Source organism: Polypterus senegalus, chromosome 13, assembly GCF_016835505.1.
Source record: "Polypterus senegalus isolate Bchr_013 chromosome 13, ASM1683550v1, whole genome shotgun sequence".
NCBI lineage: Eukaryota > Metazoa > Chordata > Cladistia > Polypteriformes > Polypteridae > Polypterus > Polypterus senegalus.
This window is the reverse complement of record NC_053166.1, coordinates 120,866,506-120,881,563: the sequence shown is the minus strand read 5'-3', so window position 1 is coordinate 120,881,563 and position 15,058 is coordinate 120,866,506. Positions and strand designations below refer to the sequence as shown.

Genomic DNA, 15,058 nt, shown 5'->3' with positions numbered 1-15,058 from the left:
TATATGTGTGTGTGTGTATATATATATATATATATATATATATATATATATATATATATATATATATATATATATACATGTGTGTGTATATATGTGTGTATATATATATATATATATATATATATATATATATATATATACACATGTGTGTGTGTATATATATATGTATATATATGTATATATATATATATATATATGTGTATAGATATATGTGTATAGATATATATATATATATATATATGTATATATATATATATATATGTGTATAGATATATATATATGTATATATATATGTGTATAGATATATATATGTGTATATATGTGTATATATATATATGTGTATATATATATATGTATATATGTATGTATATATATATATGTATATATGTATGTATATGTATATGTATATATGTATGTATATATATATATGTATGTATATGTATATATATATATATATGTATATGTATATGTATTGTAAAGGACCGAGAGAGACAGTAGCAAGGGTTGGGGTTTTTCCGGCCCCGTATATTGTACACAAAAAAAACAGGTCAAAATATAAACCAAACAGTTCATATCGGGCCGACTCCTGGCGTCGCGGCCATTTTATTGGGGAGGAGCCGGAAGTGGAGGAATGTCGGGAAGGACCGAAAGGGAGGATGGGAAGGATGGCGTCAGGGCAAGATGGCGGAGGAGGAAGGCGGAAGTATCGCGCACTGCGGTCAATCCAGGCCTATGGTGCAGGAAGGTCTTTCTTCTATGAGGAAGCAGAGGGAGAAAGTTAATACCCCACCATTCCCTGGCGCAGTGGTTTCCCAGGTGCTGTCGAATCAATCCGCTGGGCCTCCTACTGCGTGCGTGACCACGATCCCCCTTAGCCCAGGACCGTCAGGTCGGGCGGACCTAACCGAGAGGTGCGTGAATACGAGAGGGCATCGGCATTGGCCTGAAGGGTGCCCGCCGATAAGTGACAGTGAACTTATCGGGTGTAAGTCCAGGAACCACCTGGTGACCCGCTGGATTCGACTCTTTGTGTAGGGACATCCACTGAAGTGCAGCGTGATCAGTCACCAGAAGCGAATGCGACACCCAGCAGGTAGTACGGGAGGTGGGTCACTGCCCACTTAATGGCCAAGGCCTCCCTCTCCAGCGCAGCGTGCGGGTCTCCCGGTCCATCAGTTTCCGGCTAAGGTACATCACAGGGTGCTCGACACCATCGACGCTTTGGCTCAGCACGGCACCCAGGCCTGTGTCCGAGCGTCGGTCTGGAGAATAAGCGGGAGCCCAAAATCGGGCGCCCAGAACACAGGTGCCAGCGTTAGGGCCTTCTTTAGGTCACTGAACGCGTGTTCTGCTTTGTCGGTCCACACCGCATATAGGGAGCGCCCTTTTTTGTCAGGTCAGTCAAGGGTGCTGCTCTTTCGGAGAAGCGGGGAACAAACCGGCGGTAGTAACCCGCAAGCCCCAAGAAAGCCTGCACCTGTTTCTTGGTACTCGGACGGGGCCATTCTAAGATGTCTTTAACTTTGGAGCTCTGTGGCCGCACCTGTCCTTGTCCCACGAGGTAGCCTAAATATTTGGCCTCCTTTAATCCAAAAAAACACTTCCGGGGGTTTATGCGGAGGCCGGCTTTAGCCAGTGTTCGAGGACAGCTGCGCACCTGCAGTAGATGCTCCTCCCAGGTGCCGGAATAGATGACAAGCGTCATCCAGGTAAGGCGGCTATAGGACTGGTGGGGCTTCAGCACTCTATCTACCAGGCGTTGGAAGGTGCGCGGGCCCGTGCAGCCCAAATGGGAGGACCTTGTACTGCCAGTGCCCGCTAGGGGTGCTAAAGGCCGTTTTCTCCTTTGCGGATGCCGTTAAAGGAATTTGCCAATACCCTTTTGTCATGTCAAGGGTAGTCAGATATCGAGCCGTACCCAGCCGCTCAAGGAGGTCGTCAATGCGGGGCATGGGGTAGGCATCGAACTTGGAGATCTGATTCAGACGTCTAAAGTCATTACAGAACCTCCAGGAGCCGTCTGGCTTGGAGGCGAGGACAATAGGGCTGGACCAGGGACTATGGCTCTCTTCAATTATGTCCATGTCCAACATACGCTTTCACCTCCAGTTCGACCTCTGCGGCGTTTTGCCTCCGGAGTCGGTAGGGCCTCTCCCGGACGATTACCCCGGCTCCGTGACTATATCGGGGCTCAATCAGCGTCCGGCCGGGTGACTCGCTCACTACCTCGGGATGGCTCGGAGTGTTTGGGCTAACTCCTGCCGCTGCTTGGGGGTCAGCTCTTCGCCGAGGTTAAGGGCAGTTGTGCTTGCGAAAAGGGAGAGTGACCTATGGGAGCTGGGGAGCTCCTCTCTATCTCCAGGGCTTTAACAGGTTGACATGATAGATCCTTCACCGGTCGACGATTGGGCTGTTTTACCAAATAGTCGACGCAGTCCTTTTCTCCTTAACCTCGTAAGGCCCTTGCCAGTGAGCGAGCAGCTTCGAGTGGGAGGTCGGGACGAGCACCATAACTCGGTCCCAGGCGGAACTCCCTGAGGACGGAGTTGCGGTTGTAACACCGGCCTGCGCTGCTTGCGCACGAGTCACGTGCTCTTTAGGAGGGGCCTGATCTTTGTGAGTCGGTCGCGCGTTGCTCACGCATCTCAAAATATTAGAGGAGGGAAGAGCCTCGGCCTCCCAGCCTTCTTTTAGGATGTCGAGGATTCCCCGGGGTTGTCGCCCGTATAGTAATTCAAAAGGGGAGAAGCCCGTAGAGGCCTGGGGTACCTCCCGTAGGCAAAAGCACGGCGGGAGGAGCTGGTCCCAGTTCCTGCCGCAGCGCTGACTACCTTGGCGGAGCATCTGCTTAAGCGTCTGATTAAATCGCTCGACCAACCCGCCAGTTTGCGGGTGATAGACTGACGCTTTCAGGTGCTTTATCTGCAGTAATTTGGCTACCTCCTTGAAAGTGAAGCACTCCTGGTCCGTGAGGACCTCCTTGGGTATGCCCACGCTGAAAACAAGTTAACCAGTTCCCGCGATGCTTTTAGTATTAGCGGGCGCAGGGGAACCGCCTCTGGGTACCGGGTGGCATAGTCCACCATGACTAGGATATACTTGTGGCCACGGGTTGAGGGCTCCAGGGGTCCCACCAAATCGACCCCTATCCTTTCAAAGGGGATGTCCACGAGGGGAATAGGGACTAGAGGAGCACGGTCCCTCCTAGGAATCTGGCGGGTCTGGCACTCGACAGGATTGACAGAACCGCCGGACCTCCTCATTGATCCCAGGCCAGTAAAAGCGGGCTTAATCCTCTCCAGTGTTTTTTCGGCCCCGAGGTGGGCGCCTAGGAGGTGAGCATGTGCCAACTCGCATATCTCCCGCCGGAAGGTACGCTGAATTAGCAACAACTTCCGCACCTCGCCCTCATGGGTAGCCACCGGTACAACAGATCATTCTCAAGGACAAAGAAGGGTTCCCGGTGTGGATCCGCCCGCTGTCGAGCTGTTAGGCAGAACAATCGCATTCGGGCAAAGCGCAGGGAGTCATCATTCCACTGCTCCCTCTTAAAGGAGGCCGGCACCAAATTGATGGTCCAGGCCGCCGAGAGGGTCTTGGGGCCTGGGCCCGGGAGAGTTCCCTGGCTAGTCCCTTCTCCGCGGAATCTTCCGGTCAAGGTCCGTAGCCACGAAAGGTCCCCGAGACACCAGCGCCCATAGGGCCTGCCCTTGTGCACGGCGTGGAGGCCGCTGGAGGGGTGCTTTTTCCCCTCATGACAAGATCCAACGAGGCCCCGAGCGCTAATGGCTTACCGCTGATTTTTTAGACCAGTCTTGTCCCAGGATCACTGGGAAGGGGGGTCAGGTAACACAGCGACCGCCATTTGATTGGTTCCCACTTCCAGGTAAGGATAGCAGTGAGCGGAACGATATGACCTAGTCCCCCCATGCACACAGGTAACCAACAAATGCTGCTTTAACCACTGTTGCGGTAAGACAAAACGGCGAAAGCAACAATGGTAATGTTGCTGCCGGAATCAAACAAAGCCACCACGGCGCGCCCATTTAGCAACACCACTCCCGATTCGACTCGCCAAGGGATGCGGCGGGTACAATACCTCTCCGTGATGTCCAGCTGCAGTCCATAGGCTCCGGGCGATGTGATGGGGCAGTTTGGCAGCAGGTGGCGGTCTCGCCACACTTGAAACAGCGGGCGGACCCGCCTCTCTTTGGCTCTGGCTGGCGCTTCTGCAGCGCCGAGGGGCTCGGGTGGCCGCCCGTCCCTGCGGTTCCCGCGAGCAGGCTTTTCTGACCCCAAGTCGGAGGACCGCCAACTGACGCTCCAGGACGCCGAGGAGGCCCGACATGTTCTGATAGGCGTGCCCCGACCTGCTGGGCGAGGGAACTGGGCATTGCATTGACCAGGCCTTCACAGGCCACCCGCCGACCACTTTCCGCCCGTCGGGCTCTCTGGCCGTAGCCAGCGCCCATCTTGCCCCAGAACTCAACGCCTGGGCGCGAAGGGCTTTTCGGGTCAAAGACCCAGTTCCGCCATTCGGCCGCCTGCTGGCCCGGGCTAATGCCGTAGCGGGCCAATATTTCGGGCTTGAGGAGGTCGTAATTAGCGGCCTCCTCCTCAGGGAGGTCATAATAGGCCCGCAGCGCGGGTCCCTTCAGGTATGGCGCCAAGATGGACGCCCACTCGGACCGCTGCCACTCGTTCCGGGTGGCCGCCCTCTCAAACATGCCCAGGTAGGCATCGACGCCCTCCGGCGGGCCCATCGGTACCATAGGATGAGGCGGCTGCCTGGGCGGGTCTGGTCTCGCCCGCTGGGCTTCCACTAACCTGGCCTCGTGGCCTCCAGCTCCCGGTTGGTAGCGGCTTGCGCTTGCTGCAGGGCCTGGAGCTGGGCGCTCATTCCCTGCAGCACGGTGTTCAGGTCCTGTCCCTCCGCATTCCGGGATTCTGTATCCTGCCGACTACGCCACTTGTAAAGGACCGAGAGACAGTAGCAAGGGTTGGGGTTTTCCGCCCCGTGATATTGTACACAAAAAAACAGGTCAAAATATAAACAAACAGTTCATATCGCGCGACGCCGACTCCTGGCGCCGCGCCATTTTATTGGGGAGGAGCCGGAAGTGGAGGAATGTCGGGAAGGACCGCAAGGGAGGATGGGAAGGATGACGTCAGGGGAAGATGGCGGAGGAAGGGCGGAAGTATCGCGACTGCGTCATCCAGGCCTATGGTGCAGGACGGTCTTTTTTTCTATGAGGAAGCAGAGGGAGAAAGTTAATACCCCACCATTCCCTGGCGGCGAGTGGTTTCCCAGGTGCTGTCGAATCAATCCATGCCTCCTACTCTACAGCGTGCGTGACAGTATATATATATATATATGTATGTATAATATATATGTATGTATATATGTATGTATATATATATATATATATATATATATATATATATATATATATATATATATATATATATATATATATATATATATATATATATATATATATATATATATATATACATGTATATATATATATATATATATATATATATATATATATATATATGTATATATGTATGTATATATATATATGTATGTATGTATGTATATACATACAGTGGAACCTCGGTATACGTCCTTAATCCGTTCCAGACCCTTTGACTTATACCAAACAGGACGTATACCAAACAAATTTTTCCCATAAGAAATAATGGGAAAATGATTAATCCGTTCCCATGAAAAAAAATCCTATTGCTATTGGCATATTATACATTGATGGGGTTGTATAAAATAATTTAAACACTGCTTAATACTGAAATGCATAAATACAAAAGCAATTAGATGAAATAAATGAAAATTTTACCTCACTTTTTAATAACATTTTTGTTTTTCACAATCGTAGATACTCGGCAAACGGTATGCAACAGCCGTGTCCCGGATACGCATGCCACCTTCATACTTTTCAACAATCAATTTAAATTTACCTGAAAAAAACACAAAATCACGTTGTGATGATGCAGGTTTGCTGTATGCTCCCATCTGCTGCTGGGGAGCCCTTGAATCCTACACCATCGGTAATGTGCCTCGCTCCTAACCTCATCGGTAACAACAAAGCAAGGGGATGGTGAAAAAGTGCAAAGTGCTTTTATTAAAACAATTAACAAAACAAGGTGTTCAAATTAAAGTGCAGTCTCCAAAGTTCAAATACATAATCCATAAAATCAGAAGTGAAACGTGGAGGTTAAAAACAATAGAAAAAAGTCTTCTTAAAAACAACAAAGTTAAAAGCAGGAAGCATTCTTTAAAAAAAAAACAAGAAGCTCGTGCCTGCTTCCCAACTGGGGAGTCACCCTACTTGCAGCTGACCTTCGCACCGCCTGCTTCAGCCACTTTATCCATGCGAGCTCGCTCGCTCGCTCTCTCTCTCGTCCGTTCTTTCTTTTCACTCCCCTTCTAGCTGACTCACACTTCTGTTTATTAAGTTAAGCAGCCCCAGGAACAATCATGAATGCGGACGGTCCCTCACAAGTGCACTTTGGTGAGAAACGCCCACATCGTTAATCGCCCTGACAACCTTCAGCCACATAACCACCATGCCCCCTCACCAAGCTGCGAGCGCTGTGATTATTTGTTTTAAAGCTGGACTTTGACAGGAGCTGTGGACCCGCTTATATCACACGCGTGAAAGTTCACAGAGAGTTATAGCGGGGGTTGTTCACTGAATGCTAGCAACTGGCGCACTAGCGCTCGTGGGCAGTCGTGGCTTTGTCTCGAGAGAGGTAAACAAGGTTAGCACGTGAGTCGTATTCCAAACAAAGGTCGTATACCAAGCAAAATTTTTTGTGTCCAAACAGGACGTATACCAAGTTGGACTTATTCCAAAGCAGACGTATACAGAGGTACCACTACATACATACATATATATATATATATATATATATATATATATATATATATATATATATATATATATATATATATATATATATATATATATATATATATATATATATACACACACACACACACACACACACACACACGTGTGTATATGTTTTTCTTATTATTTTATAATATATCAAAAGAAACAATAAATACAATTAAGAAATTATAGGAAGTTAAACTTAATGATGAGCAAAATGTATTCTACAACTGAATTTGTAGCAGATGACTCAAAAAAAAAAAAAAAAAGTGAAATAAATTGCTGTTTGCCTCCAGCAAAGTTGGTCTCGTCAACACAAGAAAAAGGTGTTTTGTTTTTTTCCTGGAAATATTTACATTCATTAATTCTGCATCTCTCTTCCTCTCACTACATATTTAAAAGTCTCTGGTTGGAAGAATTTCCTGTTCCAGATAGTTAAAAATAACAGTAACATGGCAATAGTTTATGCTGTTTTCTGTGCCTTGGAAAGCTGTAGCTTTAGTCACCTATTATATCTAGAAAACATCCGGAAAACTACATTTGTGCTTAATTGTTTTTCTGCAATTGTTATACAGTAAATTAAAGTCTGTTTCAGAAGAATATGTGTGTGCTTTTCATTTCAGGTATCCTTGTCACACTCTACTTGCAAGACGCAAAACTGTGGGAATGGATATCCAGATCATGTCAGTTCTGTAGATTGGGACCCAAGCTCATTCTTGTCGGCTCATAAGTTGTCTGGCTTGTGGAACTCGACGCATACCAATGGTAGCACCTACTGCAACCATGGATCTACGACGCACACACAGCAGAGTATGTACATGACATCTCAGGGGTGGCTGTCTGCATTATTGGAGTTATTACTTGTCAGTCCTCCAAGATGATTTGGCACTTCTAGGTTTGGAGCTGGATGAGGCAATATAGTCTTTTTTAGAAAAGCAAAGAATATTTTTGTTAATACTATAAAACAGTGTTTCCCAAACTCGGTCCTGAGGACCCACTGTGGCTGCAGGTTTTTGTTCCAACCAGCTTCTGTTCTTAATCGGACTCCTAGACTAATTAAGTGAACTGTTACTTCCCAAGTTCTGTGTTTTGGGAACAATATAGAAATAGAAAACTAAGTTTTGTAAAAAAAATATATATATATATTCAAATGAACCAAGCAGTTATATAGGAATAATGTATTTTTTCTTTTTAACAATATTTTCATCTTGATTTTCGTTCTGCTTTTCTAGGTGTTCTAATTTCTTAATTAATCCATTATTTACTAATTAGTAGGTCTGACACTAAAGTAGTTGCAGCCTTTGATTATTCAGTGTTGTTTGCCAGCGTGTCTGCGCTGCTCATTTTTAATTGTCATTAATAAGATACAACAAAGGGGAAAAACTGCACAGAGAAAGGGCAAAATATAATGAAATCAATAAAAGAGAGTTAAGCATTTAAATCTATAGCAAAAGCAGAAATATTTCTATAATACTAGCTAATTAAATGAGATTAGTGCTATCAGGTGTTGCCACTGATTAGGAAGCTGGTTGGAACGAAAACCTGCAGCCACAGTGGGTCCCCAGGACTGAGGTTGAGAAACACTGCTATAAAATATATGATGTGAAGAGATGCTGTGTACTGTAATTGTTAATCAAATCACATTAATCATCTTCATTCAATAGTCATCTTTCCAATAGAAGCCCCGCCTTCTTTGTTAAATCAGTATTTTCTAGTTGTCCATGTAGTAGGTAGCTCCGAGTCATTACAATACTTGTCTCTGGAGAAAAGTGAACAATGAGCAGAGTGTTCAAAATAAGCAATCCAAGTAAAATTGCCCTGCTCTTGTATTATTTATTTATGTATTTATTTATTTACACCAAAAACAAAGCAATCTTTTTTGATTACTGACTGTTTATCCCATATAATGTCATAATTTTATACATGGAAAGTTTTTATTTTTTTTAAATACTGTGACTTGCAAGCAGTTCAGAGCATTAACTATCCATCCATTCATTATCCAAGCTGCTTCATCCTAACTACAGGGTCACGGGGGTCTGCTGGAGCCAATCCCAGCCAACACAAGGTTCAAGGCAGGCACAACCTAGGGACAATTTAGAATCGCCAGTGCACCTAACCTGCATGTCTTTGGACTGTGGGAGGAAACCCACTTAGACATGGGGAGAACATGCAAACTCCATGCAGGGAGAACCCGGGTCTCCTCTAATTGCGAGGCAGCATCGCTACCCACTGCACCACCATGCCGCCCGCATTAACTATGATTTTTTTTGGTATTTGCCACATTTTGCTACCTTCTCAAAACTCACATCATATTTACTGGTAAATCAATGTAATTACTGTGTGTTTTAATTATTTTATTTCATAGCTAAGCTCAACAGACTGCATCATTCCTGTCTGTGGTCTTGATGTAAGAGAATCCTTGTAGATCATTATTGTACTATAATGATTTGTCATTTTAACTGAAACTACCTGTTCAAACACTGTCTTCTATGCATTGTATAACTCAGAAGATTTTGTAGCCCTCCTAAGCGTAATTTCTGAACTACCTATGTGTAAACAGTTAATGTCTACTGATATTGTAAGTTTCAATTTGAAATGGTCTATTAAATTATAATAACTTTTTTGTCCAACACCTGAGCACAGCATAATTTGGCAGCTCACATACTCTTTTATTAAATCATTATTTTTTTCTTAAATGTTAGCCATATTACCACTATGCAAAGCAAGTGATAAATATGGTCCACTATTATACTGTCATGTTATACCTCTAATTGCTTTATTACAGGTCTTCAGAGGGAAACTTAATTGTTGAAAATAATTAACAATATAACTATTATCAGCACCAGTTCTCTCTCTCTCTCTCTGTGTGTGTATATATATATATACACACACACACACACGTATATAGCATTAAAGCCAGTACCCACACTTTAAAGTATAGTGTTTGTTGTATGTATGTCATGATGATACTGCTAACCCTACTTCTTTTAACTTGTAAAGAAGTTTAAGAACAAAAGTCAAATACTATCCACTTTAATTCTTTTTCATGATATATCTCTATGTGAGAGAGCTGTTAGGATTATATCTACTAGGCCCTAACCTTTCTGGAAGCTTTTCCTTAACTATGCACATCCACTGATCCATTGTCTGAACCTGCCTAATCAACATATTGAACAGCCGGGAACAAGAGTCCATATCTACAGCATTGGGTGTAATGCAGGAAACAACCTTGCTTTAAAGGCATCATTAAATATATGGAACACTCATGCACACAATCATACTCGCATAAGACTGGTTTAGAGTCACTACCTTTAGTTTTAGAATATGTGAAGCAAACCAAAATAGGAGAAGACTAACATACAGTACACTAACAAAGACAAGCTTGGATTCATACCAAACCTCCTTAACCTTTCCATAGAAACACTAATGGAATGCCACTGTACTGCCCCTAATATAGAGTCACTTCTTTAAAATTGTAATCCATTAATTCAGTTAATTTGTATGTAATATTACAAAGAGTTACAATCCGCAACCGTATTTAATTTACTTTGTAAGGACACCAAAATGAATGTATGTTTTAACACTGGGATACTTGAGCTGGCAGGTTTTTAACATCCAGTCTTGAGGTTTCATGTTTTTTTCCAAGGTTAACTTTATAAACACATAGTGTTAGAATCTTTACCATTAGTACTTCTGATATTATTTTTTTTTCCATTTCCTTTTTTTCTTTTCTTATTGCTGAACATAAAGCAGGCCCTTGCATTTAAATACAGCATTCACATGTACCTTATTCGAAATTATGCCAAGTGTCCTGAAAGGTAATATTGCAAACACTGCAGTAATTGTTTTTGAACTAACAGACTACTATTTCTCAAACTCTCCTATTGACATACTGAAGTGTGTTAGTAAGTTATTTGCTATAAGGTATACGGTACTTTAAAATGTTAGTCATATCATCTTTGTGGATTATCACCTTGCCTTCTAAAGCACACACTATCAGCACATACTCCCAACCTCCTTTTAAAGTACAATTAAACTGATTCACTTGTACACTTAGTTTACTAAATATGTACCTTTGTTTTCTAATGTTTGAAATTTGATATATTGGAAAAGACCATTCACTCGGTTGTTAAGGTGTCTAGATCACGTATGTGTCTCATTAGCAAGTTCTAGACTCTAACAACTGTTTGTGTAAAGAAGTGCTTCTTGGCTTCTGTCCTAAATGCACTTCCTCTTAACTTCCATCAGATGTCTGTTTGCAAGTCACACAAACTTTGCATGGCAGTGTAGAGAACACAACTGTTTAAAATCACTGTGGCAACAAATAGCATTATGCTACAAGTGAGGAAGTTAAGAAGGGCTTGTCTGGGATTTGAATCCTGGATATCTTGTACCTAAAGCTAGAATCAAACACCTAGAACAACAAGCCTTCAGTTATATAAAGTAGTACTAGTAGTGTTAATTCTTTGGCCGGTATGACAAACTTAATTTATCACTAAGTTAAAAGTAGCACTTAAAGTATGTTTTAAAATATTTTGATAGTCCTTCCTTTGTGTTTTGAGGTGCAACTGTATTTTAAATCAAGATCCCTTTCAGTTAATTTAGTCTCATTATAAATATTCATAACATTTGCATATGAGACTGGTTACTATAATGTCTTACAGCTATATACTGTTGTGTTTATTATTATATGCAGTCTCATTGTAATGGAAAGGAGTGCTTCAGGGGCTGTGTGGCTGCCAAAAATGGGTTCAATCACAGAGTTGCAGATTATGTATTTGAAATCTTTTTATTTGTATTTACATGTCTGTGTATTGGCTATTTGTTTTACTCTCCTTGTTTCTGAAGTATCTTACATAACTGGTCTGTACTATTTTAGCTAGCACCATGGGACCATCATGCCATGATAAAAGACCTCCTCATGAGGCTCCAGGCAAAACGGCAAAGTCTCCTGGGACCAAAGTGTGCCCTTATAGCCATCCAGCATCTCAGAATTCTGGTACAGCATCTCCTGGTTCTCCCATCTCTACCTCTGCCGATTTGTGTAAGAACACCCCCAAGCACTTCAAGACTATGTGCCGCAGACCCACACCTCCTGGTAAGAAGACTATCTCTTGCATGGACTGAATCTAATTACAGTATGCTGAATTTTCCACACTGTTTTTTTTTCTGTAGTGGAAAATAATTTCTGTTTCTAACTCAAGTGTTAACTGCTAGAGTGCTAAAGAACACTTTTTTAATTGGATTAAGTAATTCTTTTATTGCTATTATTTTTATTATTGCTAATAACTGCTATTGAGTTATGTGAGGATTGAAAGTAAAGCTCTAAGTTATTAATCATCTTGAAGGGAAAGATTGTATGAGATGAGTTAATGGTTATAGACAAAAAATACATTCTCCAACCTACTGGCTTTGTACTCTCATAAGAATGAGGAATGGCAGAATTTACAGTGTATAACATGATGTAGTGTATTATAAGGAGTGGCACACAATGCGCACCTAAAGTGGTCACCAAGGACTTTAATCTCCTCTGGCCACAGATAAGGTGCCTTTTTGCCTCTGCATACTTGATGGGGTTAAAAAGAAAGTCATGAAGATAAGTAAATTGTACCAAGTAGTATCCTGCCTGAAGCTGTCAAACAGTTTCAAATTTTCAGTAGCATTTGTCAATCAGTTAAATAAAGAATTCAAGTTATATAGTTTTTCTTTTTTTATTTTCCTACCTATGTGGTGAGCTTTAACTGTTGGTACATACACCTATTTCTTAGACAAGTTTCCTGTTGACAAACTGTGAAAGTGAGAAATTTTCCAGTTTTTGACTATAGACATCATTCTAATATTATACATTTGCTGCCTCTACCATTTTTAATTATAATAATTTTACAATGAGAATTTAAAATAAAAGCTTATTTTCCAGACTGAAGTCATATTTTATATTTGTTATATTTTTAAGTTAAACACTTTGTCTTACAAGACATTTTTGTGCTGCTCTAGGATACAATCCTATCCTACACAAGTGTTTCTTTTTATAAAAGCAGAACTGATTTGTGTCAGTCTGATGCATTGTTATTTCAACAAATGTCAATGTAAAACTCTTGCTGAACTGCACCTAGAGTGCAATGTACAATCCTATATATATAGGAAATATATCCTTGTGTGATTATACTTAAGTATTATACTCCTCCCTCTTTCCTGCTGTTTTTCTTTTGTTAGAGGACAGATGCCTTTATAAGTATCCTTAATTACTGTCTGTTCTCTACATCCTTCTCTTTCACCACACCTCTTCCTAATATACTTTACCTCACAGTCTAACCTCGTGTGCCCCACGATTTTATTTGGTCACATATAACCACGAAAATTATGGTTAAGACAAACTTATTTTTTGCTTTTTATTGCATTTATAACTATTGGCTAGTAAATAAAATCATTTTACCGAAAAAAAAAAAAAATTAATATATTTTTTAATTGGACTGCTAGCCTAATGAAGTGATCTCTTATTACCCTTTTTCTGTGTTTTGGAGTCAGTGTAAAAATGACAAAACTTAGTATGGTAAAATTTTATTAAAATGTACTAAGCAGTTGTTTGGGAAATAAATTTTTTTTATATTTTTGACAATATTTTCATCCTAATTTTCATTGTTCCTGTCCAGGTTTTCTGGTTGTTTAATCCATTATTTACTAATTAGTGGATGTGATGTTAAAGCAGTTGCAGCTTTTCATCATTCAGTGTTGTTTTCCCAGATGTCTGCTCTGCTTCTTTTTAATTGTCATTATTAAGAAACAATGAAAGAAGCAAGCTATACAGGAAATGTTCCAAATAATAGAAAAAATTAATGAAGCATTTAGAGATATTGAAAAAATAGAAATACTTCTAAATATTTACTAATGTAAAAACCATACTGTTGTGCTTTTCTGAATGTAGAATAAGAGAAGAGAGAAAAGATCAACTAATTAAATGAGATCCGTTATTGTTACTGATTGTGAATGTGGTTGGAACAAAAGCCTGCACCCTTAGAGGCTCCCCAGGACTCAGTCTAAGAACCCATGGTCTAGAGTATTCTTCCTTGTGTTATTTCAAGCTAAAGACATCTGCAGTAATCGCAGTGAATCAAGTTTTACTGTTCATCAGTCTGGAAAGAGCTCTAATACCTTTTCCAAACAATTTGAACAGTGAACAACTTTTTTCTTTTAGAAGTAGAAAATATTCAGGACTGTCGGGCTTTGCAGAGAACTCTCCCAAAAAATATCAGTGTATTAGAGTATTTTTAATAAGTGAACATATATGACAGGTTAGTTAGGAGATGGTTCCTTCTCTGTAAGAAGAAAATGGCAGAATGGCTTTGGTTTAGAAACTTGAATCTGAATGAGCTACTTCATATCTGGAACAGTCTTATCCATCCAGAATACTTTAATGAATTGTGTGGTTGTTAAATATGTCATGTTTAGTGAACATCAAGCACAGTATATAACTGCAGGAACCTTTGTTCAGTTGTCAAGCACAGTGGTGGATGGGTGATGTTTAGGTTTGTTTGCAGCCATAGGATATGGACATCTCACAATTACAGAGTCAGCAAGTCATATTATAAAGGAAAAAGTAAGTTCATCTGTCCAAATGATGAAGCTTGTCCAAAACTGTATGATGTAACAGAACAATGATCTTAAGCAAACCAACAAATCTACAACTAAATGGCTGGAAAAACAGTATCAAGAATTTAGAATGACATTGTCAAAAGTCCAAACTGTAGGCCTATTGATTTTGGAAAAACCTTAAGAAAAACTACATAATAACAAAGTTAAATGAAGCAATATTATAAAGAATTGGGCCAGAATTCCTCCAATGTACAGTAATAGAGTCATAAACCTATATAGAAAAATGTTACTCCAAATTAGTGCTGCTGAACATGGTTCTAAATTACTTTTTTAAACTTGCGGTTGACTATTGCATATTTTGAGTTTGTGTTTGATTATTTTTTAAACCTGAAGTTAGATTTATCTGTTGTAGAAATTGGTAAGGTCTAAATAATTGTAAGTTATGTCCTGAGTTACTTATTACATTATTGTAGGGACGTATGTGTATGTGTTGGTGGGGAAGGGGATGAATGATTGCGTATCTCATAACGTGGTATAGTACAAATGTGGGC

The 15,058-nt window shown here is 41.4% G+C and overlaps 1 protein-coding gene across 1 annotated transcript in view; it reads left to right on the top strand.

Annotated features, from left to right (window-relative positions):
- fam193b (family with sequence similarity 193 member B) overlaps nucleotides 1-15,058 on the top strand; it is a 107,367-nt gene that overhangs the window by 63,845 nt on the left and 28,464 nt on the right. The window contains exons 3-4 of the mRNA XM_039774095.1: nucleotides 7,541-7,727; nucleotides 11,797-12,015. Coding sequence (XP_039630029.1) covers nucleotides 7,541-7,727; nucleotides 11,797-12,015 — 406 coding nt within the window. The remainder of the gene's footprint in view (nucleotides 1-7,540; nucleotides 7,728-11,796; nucleotides 12,016-15,058) is intronic.